Consider the following 18,989-nt stretch of genomic DNA (forward strand, 5'->3'; position numbering starts at 1 on the left):
TCTGACGGAATTCCGTTCAAGCTGTCTCGCATACACACCGTCACACCAAATTCCGACCGTCCAAAAACCCGGTGACGTACAACACTACGATGAGCCGAGAAAAATTAAGTTCAATGCTTCAGAGCATGTGTCGACTTGATTCTGAGCATGCGTGTTTTTTCTCCATCGGAGTTCCACACAGACAATTGGAATTTGTGATAGAATTTTTTTTCATCTGAAAAAAAGAGAACATGTTCTCTTTCTAAGTCCGTCGGAATTTCCGATGGAAAAATACAATAGGGCACACACACGGTCGGAATATCCGATGAAAAAATGACGTCAGACTTTTTTCATCGGAAATTCTGATTGTGTGTACAAGGCATAACAGTTCACGTTAAAAACAGGGGTTTGCCCATATTTACAAATACATGCGTAAGCTGCCGAGGCTGCGACATGGCACCCCAGTTTTGTCTGCAGTCCTAACTCTATGAATTTTGAAAGCCTCCATAGTAGGAGCACATATAAAGTAATCTCTCCAATAGTGGGGAAGGTTTAGAACTTATCACAAAACTTTATTGCTGTTCATGTCTTCTATCTTCGCTCTTCCCTATTTTTCATATGGGCTTTATGGGGTACAGGAAGTGAGGCAAAATCTGCTCAATGTAAGGTTACAGACAAATACCTGGCAGAAATATTAACTCCTTCCAACACTATCCAACATTTAAATGCTTTGACTGGAGCTAGGCTTATATCACAGTTCACTCATTCTGTGGTCAGCATCACTGTTATGCTGCGTACACACGATCGGACATTCCGACAACAAAACCGTGGATTTTTTTCCGCCGGATGTATGCTCAAACTTGTCACACAAATGTTGTCGGAAATTCCGAACGCCAAGAACGCGGTGACATACAACACGTACGATGGCACTAGAAAAGGGAAGTTCAATACCAGTGGTGTTAGTAGAAGTTTGGTGAGAGACGATTTGCGCTTTTCAGCCTCATACTTTTCAGTCCGTTACAGCGTGACAAATGTGCTATCTCCATTACGAACGCTAGTTTGACCGTCTCGTACTTGATTCAGAACATGCATGGAATTTTGTGCGTCGGAATTGTCCTCACACGATCGAAATTTACGAGAACGGGTTTTGTTGTCGGAAAATTTGAGAATCAGCTCTCAAATTTTTGTTCTGACAACAAATGTCCGATGGGGCCTACACACGGTCAGAATTTCGGACCAAAAGCTCCCATCAAACATTTGTTGTAGGGAATTCCGACCGTGTGTACGCGCCATAAGATTTTATTATAAGGTTTCTTGTGTCGGCTTCAGTGCCTGTAACTCTCATATTCAGCACCAGAGGGCGCAGCTGTCTCTTCCTATGTTGTGTTATGCTGGATCCCCATTACTGTTATGCCTGACTGCTATTTTTATATTGACAGGGACACACCTTTAAGAAGATTGTGCTGACAATATACATCTGTGGAAACGTTGCCTTTTTGATAACATTCCTGGCTGCAATCTACCAACTTTGACCACACTCAGGACAACGTGCCTTTATTGCTAAAGCAATTACAGCAACTGTGCAAATCTGCTTTCATCTGCCTGCGTGTCATACAAGTCTGGACATTTGATGATGCTCTAAGGACGAAACTCCGAGCTACCGTCTGATGAACGTGTAATTCACCTCAATTCCTCAAGTGACTTTTCTAATCAAATCATAGAGTGCCTTTAAAAAGTGATAACCATGTATGGGGTTATTTTTATATTTTTCTGGGGTAAAAGTGCTCTGTTCAGGTCTTCAGTGATCAAGGTAAATAGAATCTTATCTGTTCATATGGAGAAAAATGAATTCTGAATATTTATAGGGTGCCTATAACAAAGGAGCTCTTGATTCCAAGCAAACAGAAGATGAGCTGAACCTTTCACTGAGAGAGATGTGGAGACTGGCATTGCTGAACTCCTTCCTAAGATTCTAGTTACCTGGCTATCCCAGGGCTTCACAACCGAGTTGGACCCCAAAACAAGCATATAGAAAATGAAGTCCTAAATCTTTTTCTGCATAATTGATTTATAAGTATTGAAGCCATTGGATTGATGTGACTTTTAGGGCAGTCGAGCAGTGGTGGCCTCCATACATTACCCTGCCCCCCCCCCCCCAGTAATTATTTTGAAAATGATTGCACTATTTGATCAGGAGTAACTATTTGCAATCGCAATGCCAATTAGCATTATTTATATTTAACAATCCAATAAAAAGGAATACCTAACTGCTAGGAATTATCGCATAAGGGCTCTTTCACACGGACGGCCCGTTCAGGTCCGCCTGCCAGTTTTTTTGGCGGACCTGAACGGGCGCTCCGTGCTCCTCTATGGAGCCGCGGATGTCAACGGTGACATGCCCGCTGACGTCCGACCCGCTCCGATCCGCCAAAGTGTGACGGAAGAAAAACCTACTTTTCCATCCGTCTGGTGGATCGGGTGAACACGGACAGACGGTCCATGTTCATCCGATCCCCCTATAGGGGAGAGCGGAGAAACTGCGTATGTGCAGGGACCGCCCTGTCATACGCCGGCTCAGCGGGGATCAACGGAGCGATCCCCACTGAGCAAGCGGAGGTTTACGGGGCGGATCATTACTGATCCGCCCCATGTGAAAGGGGCCTAAGTGTGAATGGGACTACTTATACCTATAAGTATCTATTTTTATTAGTTAATGCATGCACTTAACAAATACTGTGCACCAGAATGAACAGCAAATCAGCCATGCACAATTTTTTTTGCTAATGCAGCACACCACAACACATGGTAGTATGTTGTGGTGTGTTGCAATGCATGTGCTTCAAAGTTGCATTGGATTAATGCATAGGGGTGCCTTTCACAATGAATGACACCTCATAACCACTAACGCATATAAACTGTGTTAATGCACATTGTGGTAACGTGTGGACATGTCTACAACATGGCACACAGGAATGGTGTGAATAGGTCCTAATGCCTCGTACACGCAACCGTTTTGCTCGGTAGGGAAAAAAATGACGTTTTCCCAGACAGGATTCCTCTCAAGCCTGCCTTGCATACACACGTTCAGGCCAAATACCGCCCATCCAAAGTGCGGTGACGTACACCATGTACGACGGGACTATAAAGGGGAAGTTCCATTCAAACGGCGCCACCCTTTGGGCAGCTTTTTTTGATCCTTGTGTTAGTAAAAGTTTGGTGAGAGACGATTCACGCTTTTCAGTTTGTTACAGCGTGACGAATGTGCTGTCTCCATTACGAGCACTAGTTTTACCAGAACGAGCGATCCCGCCTTATACTTGATTCTGAGCATGCACGTTTTTTTCCCCTCGGGAAAGCATACACATGACCGGTTTTCCCCGGTGGGAAAAAAACGGTCGTGTGTACGAGGCATTAGTCTTGTAAGCTAGTGCTGAATATTGTCATTTGACTTGGCAGATGTGAACCTTGAAAATGTAATTGAGTGCATGTTTTTTTTTATCATACAGAGTTGATGGCCAACCACTATACCTTTCCAATTTGTTCAGCAATGTGGGTAGGTCTATCGGTGGGGCAGAAGTCCTAGGATGACACTTCTGGCAATTTGTATTACTCAGGGACTGCCCAATCAACCATTGAGTAGCCAAATGAGGAAGTCATGCTGTCTGATGCATTCTTTTTAATGTAAAATAAATAATCAGTGCAAAAAAGTGACACTTTTTAATATTTAAAGGGTATCCAACAAGGCTGGCTCCTCAAGCTGCGCTTTTTCACCCATAGCTAAAATGGATTTGTTGCTGGGAAACAAAGAATTGCAATTTTTTTCTGAAAGTGTAAATGCATCTTGTAGTTTAGTCCCTCTGCCTTGGCCTGCAGTCCCATGACAGTCTTGTACTCCCCCTCTCCAATCCATCAGGTTATTTCTCACTAAATCACACCTCCACTTGTCAATATGGTTCTGGCCAGGCTGGCGCATGTACTCTGCACTTCCTTTGGCGCATGTGTGGGTCTGTCGGGAACAATTTCACAAGCGGCTTTGCAATTTAGTTTAGTATATCCCTAGATCCAGGGACAGAAAGGGTGATTACAGTACATGTATAACTGCATCCAAGGTATGAAGTTTTTCTTTAAAGCGACCCTTAAATGGGTATTTTAGACCAGGGTGGACAAACTTAAAGGGGTTGAAAAGGTTAGTTTTTTATTTTCTAAGTAGGATCCTTTCAGGTAGTGCATTGTTGGTTCACTTACCTTTTCCTTCGATTTCCCTTCTAAATGTTTTATTTTCTTTGTTTTCTTTGTCTGAATTTCTCACTTCCTGTTCCTCCTCAGTGAGCTGTTCTGGCTGACTAACCCCCATGGATGATGGGGGCAAGCTTACTGAGGAGAAACAGGAAGTGAGAAATTCAGACAAAGAAAAAAAACATTTAGAAGGGAAATCGAAGGAAAAGGTAAGTGAACCAACAATGCACTAGCTTAACTACTTGCTGACCAGCCGCCGTCATTTTACGGCGGCAGGTCGGCTCCCCTGCGCGAGAGCCCGTAGCTATACGTCGGCTCTCGTGCAGGCCACTAGGGGCGCGTGGGCGCTGCCGGAGGCGCCCCCCGCTCGCTCCCGTGCGCGTGCCCGGCGGGCACACGCAATCGCTCGTTACAGAGCGGGGACCGGGAGCTGTGTGTGTAAACACACACGTCCCGGTCCTGTCAGGGGGAGAAATGCTGATCTTCTGTTCATATGAACAGAAGATTGGTCATTTCCCCTAGTGAGGCCACCCCCCCTACAGTTAGAACACACCCAGGGAACATACTTAACCCCTTCCCCGCCCCCTAGTGTTAACCCCTTCACTGCCAGTGGCATTTTTATAGTATGATCACCGCCATTACTTGTAAAAAAAAAATATTAATAAAAATGCGATAAAAATACCCCCTATTTTGTAAACGCTACTTTTTTGCGCAAACCAATCAATAAACGCTTATTTCGATTTTTTTTTTTACGAAAAATATGTAGAAGAATACGTATCGGCCTAAACTGAGGATTTTTTTTTTATATATATATATATATATATATATATATATATATATATATTTTTTTTGGGGGGGGGTATTTATTATAGCAACATGTAAAAAATATTCATTTTTTTCAAAATTGATGCTTTTTTTGTTTACAGCGCAAAAAATAAAAACCGCAGAGGTGATCAAATACCACCAAAAGAAAGCTCTATTTGTGGGGGAAAAAGGACGCCAATTTTGTTTGGGAGCCACATCGCACGACTGCGCAATTGTCAGTTAAAGCGACGCAGTGCCGAATCGCAAAAAGTGCTCTGGTCTTTGACCAGCAATATGGTCCGGGGGTTAAGTGGTTAAAGGAACCTATTTAGAAAATAAAAAACAAACCTTTACAACCCCTTTAATATGGAATTCAGGAGCAAGTCTCCAGGAATCGGCACAATTTTTTAGGAGCCATCCCCATTGACCACAAGTAGAGAAAACATCAAATGTTAGGTGTCAGCTGTAATTTTTTTTAAGAGCATTAGCTACCTGGCTGCTGGGATTTGTCCAGCCTTTTTTTAGACTTTTTAATTGCAAATCAGCCTTACTTTAGTCGTCAAACCCTGCAAACAGTACAGGTGTGTGTCTAGAAAACCTGCCAAACATTGCCTATCTGAGTTGGGTCTGGCGGCCCGATCTCTACATGTGTGGTTTGCTTTGAGCCCAGAACACCATTACCGAAATTCAGCAGGTTCAGCATGAACTGATCGCCTTTCAGTACATGTACCACTGTCTGTTCAACTGAAGCTGGTCTAACAGCCGATTTCTGTCTAATGGTCTTGCTGGAATGTCAGCCTTTAAACCAATGACTGCAAGCACTGATCCGTGTATTCTGGTGGAGGTGGGGAGGAGTCTCCAGTCAGAATATAATAGCAGCAGGGGGGAGATCCCTGCATCGTTGTGTTGATGTGGGGATCTGTCCATTTTATTTACCGTATTTATCGGGGTATAGCGCGCTCCCGCGTATAGCGTGCACCCCTAAAGTTGCCCCGAATTCTGTGGAAAAAAAGTTTTTTTGTACTTACAGTTTTGGTGTCTTGCGCAGCGTCCATCGGCGGCCTCGTCGGGTCCGGCGTCCGTCTGCGGCTTCGGGTGTCCTCTTCGTCGGGTCCGGCGTCCTTCTGCGGCGTCCGCGCGTCCTCCCCGCTCGTTTCCCGCGCCGAGTTTGAATACTGCGCTGACATATACAGAGCGCAGTACACTCGTGTATTGTCGGGCAGGCTCGGCAACTCTCGCGCTGACGTCCTGTACGTCCAGGACGTGAGCGCGGAAGGAGCCGAGACTGCCCGACTATACCCGAGTGTACTGCGCTCGGTATATGTCGGCGCAGTATTCAAACTCGGCGCGGGTATCGGCGTATACCGCGCACCCACAATTTTGCCCTGATTTTCAGGGCAAAAAAGTGCGCGGTATACGCCGATAAATACAGTAGTTTTTTTTGCTGGTTGAACAAAAAACTGTGTATACCCAGCTTTATATTGGAATCATTTTAACCGTTTAGCCATCAACACATTCAGAAAACAGTATGAAGGAGATTGTATAGAACTCCCATGATTTCAGTCTGCTCTTGAAATTTGCTTTATTAACAAAAGTATAAGTTTTGCCTTAAACAGCAGTTGACTTGTGCCAGTGAGTATGAAATATGAAAATTATTCTAATTATTAAATTCCTGGTAGCTGTTAGAAACCATCAACATTTTTTTTTCCTTTCTAACTGCATAAAAGACAGTTGAAGAACATTTTATCATGCTTTTTATACACAAGCCCGAAATTAACTTCATGGACTGGGACTATATGTTATAGAATTTATATTATTTTAATAAAATGCTCAGGAAATATCTTTAAATAATTTATTTAAAAAAAGTCTTTGCTATATTTGTGATACAGGTTCATGGTGCTACAGAGACTCCTGGTCTCCCTGACATGTTGTTTATGAATCATTAATACAGGCTGTTAAAATTTGTACATATTTGATATGTAAAATAAAGTTTTACATGTACAAGTACCAATACCTGTACAAAAATCCAGATACTGTGTTGGTTCCTTTTCCTGTTCTCAGACATTTTAGATAGAAGAGGGGTATAGAAGTGACAGGTAAACTTCAATGAGATTACTAATGACGTTTTTGTGCCAGAAAATACAGGGCCAGATTCACAGGAAAAGTACGCCGGAGTATCTGCTGATACTCCGGCGTACTTTCAAATTTTCCGCGTCGTATCTTTATTTGTAATTCACAAACAAAGATACGACGGCTGTTGGCTAAGATCCGACAGGCGTACGGCTTCGTACGCCTTCGGATCTTAGGATGCAATACTTCGGCAACCGCTGGGTGGAGTTCGCGTCGTTTTCCGTGTCGGGTATGCAAATTAGCTGTTTACGGCGATCCACGAAGGTACGCGCGTTCGTCGCATTCTCTTACGTTGACGCTAGTCGGTTTTTCCCGTTGCAAACTTACGCCTGCTATTTCATGGCTTAGATTAAGACCAGCCATGTTAAAGTATGACCGTCGTTCCCGCGTCGAATTTAAATATTTTTTGCGTAAGACGTCCGGGAATACGAAAGGACGTAACGCACGTCGCCGTTCAAAAAACACGTCGGGGCGCCGTAATTTCGCGCAAAGCACGGCGGGAAATTTCCTAACGGAGCATGCGCAGAACGTTCGGCGCGGGAACGCGCCTAATTTAAATGGTACACGCCCCATTTGAATTAGGCGGGCTTGCGCCGGATGGCTTTACGCTACGCCGCCGCAAGTTTACACGCAAGTGCTTTGTGAATCAAGCACTTACGATGAAAACTTGCGGCAGAGTAACGTAAAGGGGATACGTTACGCCACCGTAATTGTTCGTGAATCTGGCCCTATGTATATAATATATATTAAACCTTTTTTTTGTGAGTGATTTTATTAATCACTTCAATATGTTTCCAAAGTGTATACATATTGGTGCACTTGAATTGGATGTAAACCCTCACATATACCCAGTGAAGTGAACAGACTCAGATGTGAGGCCGCGTACACAAAGTCGTTCCAAACTGATGACAATGGTCCGACGGGCCGAAGTGGTCTGATGTGCGTACACACCATCGTTCCAAAAACCGATCAGGTCAGAACGCGGTGACGTCAAACACACGACGTGCTGAAAAAACGAAGTTCAATGCTTCCAAGCATGCGTCGACTTGATTCTGAGCATGCGCGGGTTTTGAACCGATGCTTTCTGTACTAACCATCGGTTTGGACTGATCGGGCATCAGTCTATCGGTTCGATTTTAAAGCATGACCGATGGGCTATACACACGGTCGGTTTGGACCGATGAAACTGAACCTCGGTCCATTCTCATCGGTTTTGTCCGACCGTGTGTACGCGGCCTTAGAGATGAAACACATCTCCCTACATACAGTGCCTTAAAAAAGTATTCATACCCCTTAAAAATGTTCACATTTTGTCATGTTACAACCAAAAACGTAAATGTATTTTATTGGGATTTTATGTGATAGACCAACACAAAGGGGCAAATAATTGTGAAGTGGAAGAAAAATGATAAATGGTTTTCAATTTTTTTTTACAAATAAACATCAGAAAAGAGTCAATACTTTGTAGAACCAACTTTCACTGCAATTATAGCTGCAAGTCTTTTTGGGGATGTCTCTACCAGCTTTGCATATATAGAGAGTGACATTTTTGCCCATTCTTCTTTGCAAAACAGCTCAAGCTCTGTCGGATTGGATGGGGAGCGTCTGAGAACAGTAATTTTCATGTCTTGCCACAGATTCCCAATTGGATTTAGGTCTTGATGACACATGAATATGCTTTGATCTAAACCATTCTATTGTAACTCTTGCTGTATGTTTAGGGTCGTTGTCCTCTAATGCCGCGTACACGCAATCGAAATTTCCGACAAGAAAAGTTTGAAGCGAGCTTTTGGTCGGAAATTCCGACCGCGTGTAGGCCCCATCGTGCTTTTTCTGACGGAATTTCCGACAGAAAAAATTTGAGAGCTGGTTCTCAAATATTCTTAGGCCTCGTACACACGGCCGAGGAACTCGACGTGCCAAACACATCGAGTTCCTCGGCCAGTTCAGCCCTGAAGCCGCCGAGGAGCTCGGCGGGCCGAGAGCTCCCATAGAACAACGAGGAAATAGAGAACATGTTCTCTATTTCCTCGTCGAGCTCCTCGTCGGCTTCCTCGGCCGAATTCAGCCAGAAACTCGGTCGGAAGCTGAATTCTGCCGAGGAAACTGGTCGTGTGTACGGGGCCTTACAGGAAAAGTTCTTGTCGGAAATTCCGATCATCTGCAATTCCGACGCACAATAAAACATGCTCGGAATCATTGAACTTCATTTTTCTCGGCTCGTCGTAGTGTTGTACGTCACCGTGTTCTTGACGGTTGGAATTTTGTGTGACCGTGTGTATGCAACACAAGTTTGAGCCAAAATTCAGTTGGAAAAAAATCCACGGTTTTCTTGTCGGAATTTCCGATCATGTGAACGCGGCATAACAGGTTTTATTCTAAGATTGCCCCGTATTTGGCTTCATCCATTTTCCCATCAACTCTGACCAGCTTCCCTGTCCCTGCTGAAGAAAAGCATCCCCACATGATGCTGCCAGCACAATGTTTCACGGTGGGGATGATGTACTCAGGGTGATGTGCAGTGTTAGTTTTCCGCCAAACATAGCATTTTGCTTTTCAGGCCAAAAAGTTCAATTTTGGTCTCATCTGACCAGAGCACCTTCTTCCACATGTTTGCTGTGTCCCCCACATGGCTTCTTGCAAACTGCAAATAGGACTTCTTATGGCTTTCTTCCTTCCACTCTTCCATAAAAGCCATATTTGTGGAGTGCACGACTAATAGTTGTCCTGTGGTCAGATTCTTCCACCTGAGCTGTGGATCTCTGCAACTCCTCCAGAGTTACCATGGGCCTCTTGGCTGCTTCTCTGATTAATGTTCTCCTTTCCCGGCCCAACTTTTCCACAACGTTATTCCAAAACTGTCCGGTGTGTTCCTTGGCCTTCCTGATGCTGTGTGCTCACTAAGGTTTTCTAACAAACCTCTGCGGGCTTTACAGAACAGCTGTATTTATACTGGAATTAAATTACACACAGGTGCACTCTATTTACTAATTAAGTGACTTCTGAAGGCAATTGGCTCCACTAGATTTTAGTTTAGGGTATCAGAGTAAAGGGGGCTGAATACAAATGCACGCCACACTTTTTACATATTTATTTGCAAAAAAAAATGGAAAACCATTTATCATTTTTGTTCCACTTCACAATTATGTGCCACTTTGTGTTGGTCTATCACATAAAATCCCAATAAAATACATTTACGTTTTTGGTTGTAACGTGACAAAATGTGGAAAATTTCAATGGGTATGAATACTTTTTCTAGGCAATGTACATTTTTAAAGTGCTTTAGAATCAGTGGTCTGCCCCGTCTCTTCAGAAGAGCCAGGTGCCTGGGGCTTCTGACATAAGCCAGCGCATAATTGAACCTAGAGAAACATTTTCTTCAGAAAATGTAAATGTCAGCACTGATTTTGAAGCGTTTCATTCCAATAGGCAGGGGCGGTGTAGTAGCGCTCTTACACCGCCCAAGGGTGCTGCTTGCAGGACTTTTTTTCCAGTCCAGCAAACGCACGTGTGAAAGCACTCGGGCTTTCACACTGGAGAGGTATGAGAGGCGCTATTTTTAACCACTTGCCGACCTCCTCATGTAGATATACGTCAGCAGAATGGCACGGACAGGCACATGTACGTACCCGTACGTCCTCTGCTTGACGTGGGTGGGGGGTCCGATCGGGACCCCCCCCGCTACATGCGGCGGTCGTTAAGCCTCGGGGAGCGATCCGGGACGACGGCGTGGCTATTAGTTTATAGCCGCCCCGTCGCGATCGCTCCCTGGAGCTGAAGAACGGGGAGAGCCGTGTGTAAACATGGCTTCCCCGTGCTTCACTATGGCGGCGCATCGATCGAGTGATCCCTTTTATTAGGGAGACTCGATCGATGATGTCAGTCCTACAGCAACACCCCCCTACAGTTGTAAACACACACAAAGTGAACCCTAAATGTTACAGCGCCCCCTGCGTTTAACTCCCAAACTGCAACTGTCATTTTCACAATAAAGAATGCAATTTAAATGCATTTTTTGCTGTGAAAATGACAATGGTCCCAAAAATGTGTCAAAATTGTCCAAAGTGTCCGCCATAATGTCGCAGTCACGAAAAAAATCACTGATCGCCGCCATTAGTAGTAAAAAAAATAAAAAAAATTAAAATGCAATAAAACTATCCCCTATTTTGTAAACGCTATAAATTTTGCGCAAACCAACCGATAAACGATTATTGGTTTTTTTTTTTACCAAAAATAGGTAGAAGAATACGTATCGGCCTAAACTGAGGGAAATTTTTTTTTATATATATATATATATATGTTTTTGGGGGATATTTATTATAGCAAAAAGTAAAAAATATTGAATTTTTTTCAAAATTGTCGCTCTATTTTTGTTTATAGCGCAAAAAATAAAAACCGCAGAGGTGATCAAATACCACCAAAAGAAAGCTCTATTTGTGGGGAAAAAAGGACGCCAATTTTGTTTGGGAGCCACGTCGCACGACCACGCAATTGTCTGTTAAAGCGACGCAGTCCCGAACTGTAAAAACCCTTTGGGTCTTTAGGCTGCATATTGGTCCGGGGCTTAAGTGGTTAAAATCCAGTCTAAAGTGAAGCAGGCCCAGCAGCTTTCCTCATTAGTGCCCTGCAGGTGCCACAGCTGATTGATAATTATGAAACCACTCCCATTAGATTCACTTTCCCACATGGGCACAAACAAACACACATGGATCTTCAGAATAACAAAAGGAAGGAATCTGCAACAAAGGTTGTTATAATCCTTGCAATGCACATAGATCACCCAGGGGGGAATATTTTTTTTTTCTCAACTAAAGTGGAGTTACACTTTAATTGTATTAGAGAGAGAGCGCAACAAAAAATCCAGTATGCTAAGCGTTAAAACAAATCAAAGCGTAATGTCCAAAAATACACCATTGTTCCCTCTTACACTATTTATTCCCCTGATACTTGGAAATCATACAAAACAAATAAGTAAGAGGAGGCAAGAACATCAGAAAACATATACAAGACAGATTAAGGCACAGTCCCTTGTAACAATATTTCAGCGTAAATATGAGTAATTTATTTGGCATAATATGTGCTGGTCACGACTAGTACTGGCAGAAAAAAGATCTAATACTTGTGATAGATCACAATAAAAGTGTACATATTGGAAATAACTTTTTAACACTGTTAAGCATAATAAAATTAGTAACAGAAATATAGTAGTGTGTACAAGTTACCTGGCTTTGTTGAGAAACATTGTATAGCACAAGCTCAAAAAGTTTTTTTAAATTTTTAAAATCGGGCTATTTTACAAAAAAGTATTTTAATGCATGGTTTCCAACCTAGGGTAGGTGTACCCCAAAGGATACTTGAAAACAGTGGCGGCCCATCCATATGGGGCGCAGGGGCTCCGCCCCCTAATCCATGCGCCCGGCCCTTAATCTACATGCAGGGTGTCGGACGCATGGATTTCTATGCTTTTTTGTCTTTTGAGGCACATGATTAGAGCCTTAGGCATTGTACACACGACCGAGTTTCTCGGCAAAAACCAGCTGGGAGATATTTTTTTGCCGAGGAAACCGGTCATGTGTACATTTTCATCAAGGAAACTGTCGAGAAACTCGAGGAGCCAAAAAGTGAGCAAGTTCTCTATTTCCTCGACGGGAGTCTCAAATTGGCTCGTCGAGTTCCTGGTCGGGCTGGTTTCCGACGAGAAACTCGAGCGTGTGTATGCTAAGAAACCCGCGCTTGCTCAGAATAAATTATGAGACGGGAGTAAAAGTAGCATTTGTAATAGAGATGTATGCAAAGCAAGCTTGTCGAGTTCCTTGACAAGCCTAACAAGGAACTCGACGAGGAAAACGATGTGTTTCGCCCGTCGAGTTCCTCGGTCGTGTGTACGAGGCCTCAGGCTCTAGTTGGCTTCAGAGCACTGCCCCCTGAGCCCACCCAGTTGTCAGTATGGGGTGGGTGGTAGTGTCAATGTACTAGCAGATTTAAATACACAAACAAATTGATGACAAACTTCAGCTAGCACTTTTTATTCAGTTGCAACAAACAGATTTTTTTCTATTTAGGATAAAGGTTTTACATTAATTTAATAAAGATGATTATTGAAAGCACCCCTGCCAGTGTTAAATCGATTGCCTCGTCTCTATAAACTGATGCATCGGCAGGAGAGCTTGTTCTTAGAAATAAAAAGAGACTTACTGGATGGATCACCAGGTGAAAGGAGAAGAAAAAAGCCTAAAAAATAGAAATAATGCAGCCATCACAATATGCAATATAATGTTTGCTTTTGGGTTTAAAACGGCTTTAATTCTGTTTGTTTGGTCCACGAAGTAAAAGGCTGTGGCAGGGGGAAGTCTGTGACCATGTTTTCTGCCACTTATTCTATAGTTGCAGCTGCCATCACCTCAATTGGTCCCTGCTTGAGTGATATGCTCTTTTCCCATATTAAGTGTGGATGTTGCCTTTTGCACTCCGGTGTGAAAATGAAGTAGCATAGAACAAACACTGTGAGACCCGAGTCCTGAGCAGCACGGGAATTGCCATGACCCACCTTATCTCCCAGTCCATTAAGTTGCCTCTTTAAGATAAGACCCACTCCACTAAACTTTGCATGGAGCATTGAAAGCATTGTTGTGGCCTTCCCTAAATTGCAACATTCAGGTGAGCCACCAGACTTGTAACCTTGCTCCATCTGCATGCTTCATGGCCCAGATACCCTTTGTGGAGAAATACCTAGCCTCCCAACCCACAGCAATCCCAAAATCCAGGCAATCCAGAGTCACAAAATAAAAGAGGAGCCTTCATGTAAAAAATGGCTGCTAGCACTAATAGTAAATATACCCAAACCCTTGCTATGCAATATAATAAAAAGTGCAGTGCTCAAAAAAGAAAATGGCCGGAATTATGTTCACCAGGCCTGTGCAGTTTACAGAGGAGAAGCTTGGTCAAGCTGAGAAGACTGAGCTGGATGCTCACTTTGAGAACCTATTGACAAGAGCTGACAATACAAAGAACTGGACTGAGAAGATCATGCACCAGACAGAGGTTCTCTTAGGCCCCATACACGCGACCGAGTTTCTCGGCAGAATTCAGCCAGAAACTCGATCGGAGCTGGATTCTGCCGAGAAACTCGGTCGTGTGTACACTTTTCACCGAGGAAGCCGACGAGGAACTCGTCGGGCCAAATAGAGAACATGTTCTCTATTTCCTCGTTGTTCAATGAGGAAAGTTGGCCCGCCGAGATCCTCGGTGGCTTCAACACAGAACTCGCAGAGGAACTCGATGTGTTTGGCACGTCGAGTTCCTCGGACGGGTGTACGGGGCCTTACAGCCCAATCCTAGTGCACGTGTTGAAGAATTCTTGTATGAGAAGTTGGACAGAAAAGTCCCCTCTTGAGTGACAAATGGAGAATTGCTGGGTCAGTAGATGAGGCTGCCAATGACTTTGGACCAAGCTACCCTTATGAAAAAACGCTCATCAAGGTTGGAGAGACTCAGAAGCATTAAGGAATTGCTGAGAGAGTCTTCACTCTTCTTCAATCAATTTATTTACCCCTCTGCGCAATTTCCGGTTCTTGCAGTACCGCTGTTTAAATCTGGATGCCCACAAAGCATGAGCAGAGGCCAAAGTTGCGTCCTACCATTTATTTGGACGTTGCTACGTGATACATATCTGGTCGATGCCATATTGATTGGACCACGTCTTTAAAACAATTGTTCTTAAAGTGTGAATTGCTGGGAACTGATGATTTCTGCTGTGCCTTTTTGCTGTTAAAATTTTTGTGCAGCAATCTGATTTGGTGAGTGCATTGGATTGCTGGTGGTACACACAGTTGAGAAATGTTTTCACTATATATTTTTTGTTAAGATCACATTTATCTCACTTTTACGGTTTATTTTTTTACTATATTCTTTAAATACTACTATATATATACAGGGAGTGCAGAATTATTAGGCAAGTTGTATTTTTGAGGATTAATTTTATTATTGAACAACAACCATGTTCTCAATGAACCCAAAAAACTCATTAATATCAAAGCTGAATATTTTTGGAAGTAGTTTTTAGTTTGTTTTTAGTTTTAGCTATTTTAGTGGGATATCTGTGTGTGCAGGTAACTATTACTGTGCATAATTATTAGGCAACTTAACAAAAAACAAATATATACCCATTTTAATAATTTATTTTTACCAGTGAAACCAATATAACATCTCAACATTCACAAATATACATTTCTGACATTCAAAAACAAAACAAAAACAAATCAGTGACCAATATAGCCACCTTTCTTTGCAAGGACACTCAAAAGCCTGCCATCCATGGATTCTGTCAGTGTTTTGATCTGTTCACCATCAACATTGCGTGCAGCAGCAACCACAGCCTCCCAGACACTGTTCAGAGAGGTGTACTGTTTTCCCTCCTTGTAAATCTCACATTTGATGATGGACCACAGGTTCTCAATGGGGTTCAGATCAGGTGAACAAGGAGGCCATGTCATTAGTTTTTCTTTTTTTATACCCTTTCTTGCCAGCCACGCTGTGGAGTACTTGGACGCGTGTGATGGAGCATTGTCCTGCATGAAAATCATGTTTTTCTTGAAGGATGCAGACTTCTTCCTGTACCACTGCTTGAAGAAGGTGTCTTCCAGAAACTGGCAGTAGGACTGGGAGTTGAGCTTGACTCCATCCTCAACCCGAAAAGGCCCCACAAGCTCATCTTTGATGATACCAGCCCAAACCAGTACTCCACATCCACCTTGCTGGCGTCTGAGTCGGACTGGAGCTCTCTGCCCTTTACCAATCCAGCCACGGGCCCATCCATCTGGCCCATCAAGACTCACTCTCATTTCAGCAGTCCATAAAACCTTAGAAAAATCAGTCTTGAGATATTTCTTGGCCCAGTCTTGACGTTTCAGCTTGTGTGTCTTGTTCAGTGGTCGTCGTCTTTCAGCCTTTCTTACCTTGGCCATGTCTCTGAGTATTGCACACCTTGTGCTTTTGGGCACTCTAGTGATGTTGCAGCTCTGAAATATGGCCAAACTGGTGGCAAGTGGCATCTTGGCAGCTGCACGCTTGACTTTTCTCAGTTCATGGGCAGTTATTTTGCGCCTTGGTTTTTCCACGCGCTTCTTGCGACCCTGTTGACTATTTTGAATGAAACGCTTGATTGTTCGATGATCACGCTTCAGAAGCTTTGCAATTTTAAGCGTGCTGCATCCCTCTGCAAGATATCTCACTATTTTTTACTTTTCTGAGCCTGTCAAGTCCTTCTTTTGACCCATTTTGCCAAAGGAAAGGAAGTTGCCTAATAATTATGCACACCTGATATATGGTGTTGATGTCATTAGACCACACCCCTTCTCATTACAGAGATGCACATCACCTAATATGCTTAATTGGTAGTAGGCTTTCGAGCCTATACAGCTTGGAGTAAGACAACATGCATAAAGAGGATGATGTGGTCAAAATACTCATTTGCCTAATAATTCTGCACTGCCTGTATATATATATATATATATATATATATATATATATATATATACATACTCATTTTTACTCTATTTGCAGGGAGCATCTGTTCCACATAGTCCTGCCAAACATCTGTTATTTTCAGTGATGAAAGAGTATGGACGTGGCCATCTATAGAGGGTCATCTTTTAAAAGGGACTGTCTCCAAGGTCATAATGTTGGTTTTTGGATGATGTCACTGAGCCCAGGTTGCTGCCTAGAATTTGTGCAGCCATATGCTCTGGTGAGTGCATTGGATTGGTGGTGGGACACATTGAGGAATTTGTTGGAGAGTTCAGAAAGACTTTTATATATTTCAGGTGTTAACATCCCTATGAACTATCACCAGCAAAGATTTGAATATACTGTACATGGACTACTTTTTTCTATTTAAATATTTAAAAACATATTTTTTGGTAAAGTTTTGCACTTTATGACACATTCCACAGTTTTTATTATAATCCGGTGTCACAGGCTGCACCCCAAACAAGCCCGAATACTGGACACATCACTCCAATATGGCACACCCCAAAGAATTCCCCAGCCTCTGTCTTTCATCCTACTTACACCAGCATAGCTCTATTTTTTTCTCTTAGGCCTCGTACACACGGGCAAACATGTCCGATGAAAACGGTCCGCGGACCGTTTTCATCGGACATTTCCGCTGGGATCATTTGGTCTGATGGCTGTACACACCATCAGACCAAAGTTCCCCGTGGACAGGATACGCGGTGACGTGGCCACGCCATGGCCGCGACGATGATGCGACGACGTGCGCGACCCTGGAAGGTTAATGCTTCCACGCATGCGTCGAATCACTTCGACGCATGCGAGGGCTTTCGGCCGAGTGGACATGTCCGGTGAGTCATACAGACGACCGAACATGTCTGACGGACAGGCTTCCAGCGGACATGTTTCTTAGCATGCTAAGAAACATTTGTCCGCTGGAAACCTGTCCGCTCCGCCTGGGAATCCGGTCCGGTCGGCCGTACAGATGACCGAACATGTCCGCTGAAACTGGTCTGCGGACCAGTTTCAGCAAACATGTTCGGTCGTGTGTACGAGGCCTGACTGACACCTACACAGCGGCATTTTACCTTCCATTTTAAACCCTTCCCACTGTTAGTGCACTTTAGTCACATTTATCATTCAGTGTGATGTGATATTTGTACTGTTATTGACCCCATCCTGCAGAGGAGTACAATTTATACTAATAGGCAGCCAAGGGTTACCTAAGTGGGGAAAAAAAGTTGGGGAACCACTGGTTTAGTGGATCTACTTTTCTGTTGGTATTGGGCAAGTGTAATTTTATCCAACCTTTTTTTTAAAGATCCTGGTGTTGGAGGCAGCAAGGTTGTGGATAAATAACAGTAAAGGAGGATTCTACCTGGGACAAAATTTGCAAAAAAACATGTACTGTACATACTGTATAATAGCAGTTAAATGATCCACATAATCACTCTTCTTGGCATTTTTGTTGGTGGAGAATATTTGTGGTCCACTAAAAGTCTTTATCACAGCATTTGTAGCTGATTCACTGAAATTTGTTTCACATGGAACTAGCAACAAAATCTCCTACCTTGGTCAATAATCAAGTTATCCAATGCACTCGTCGATGATCATGGTACATAAGCAATTGGTAGCTGCCTACATAAGAATTGCAGGCACTTTGTGTTGTCTACTTTTTACTGTAGAGCTCCAATAGAAATCAGCTTAAACAAGAAATATAGCAAAAACTTATTTTGTCATTTTGGATAGGGCAAGGGAGGGTTATACCCCTATAGGGTTTATTTTTTCCATCCTTGTCCGATTGGGAAGATTTACCTTCAATTCTTGTCCCATACTCAAACAGGAGAAATCTCTGCAAATTAAGGAAATCTCTTGGGGACCCCTAAGTCACCAGATCTAGTGTCCTTATTGTAAGATTTCCCATCTATTAATTTTCTGGGGACCACCCAACCCAAAATATGAGATTTTATTTTACATTCACTTTCAATGATAATAGTCAATTGGACAAAGAGAGAGGGTTAATCTCCCTAACAGGGACACAGATAGCAATAAAAACGAACAAGTGTTCTAAACCATTTTCTCTCTATCCAAAACCAAAAAACGTTAGTTATACTTTATAGATCAATTTGAACCCCTTCCTTTAGTTCCAGGCTTATGTTAATGTGCTGTTTTGCAACTGCCTAACAGTTTTTTATTAACTACTATGCAGAAATACCCACGCTCAAGGTTCAAGTCACTTCCTGGATGAAATGTGGATATTTTCCATAATGGCACTTGTGAATATAGGAGGATCTGCTGTTGAATTAATCCACATTTTGTGCAATTGAAAG

General features: G+C 43.1%; 1 protein-coding gene across 1 annotated transcript in view; it reads left to right on the forward strand.

Moving 5' to 3' along the window:
- FRRS1 (ferric chelate reductase 1) overlaps window positions 1–1,521 on the forward strand; it is a 71,245-nt gene extending 69,724 nt beyond the window's left edge. Inside the window, exon 16 of the mRNA XM_040359962.1 lies at window positions 1,419–1,521. Within this exon, the coding sequence (XP_040215896.1) occupies window positions 1,419–1,511 (93 nt within the window). The 3' untranslated portion in view covers window positions 1,512–1,521. The remainder of the gene's footprint in view (window positions 1–1,418) is intronic.
- The last annotated feature ends 17,468 nt before the right edge of the window (window positions 1,522–18,989 follow it).

The sequence above is a fragment of the Rana temporaria genome, chromosome 7 (assembly GCF_905171775.1).
Source record: "Rana temporaria chromosome 7, aRanTem1.1, whole genome shotgun sequence".
Lineage (NCBI taxonomy): Eukaryota > Metazoa > Chordata > Amphibia > Anura > Ranidae > Rana > Rana temporaria.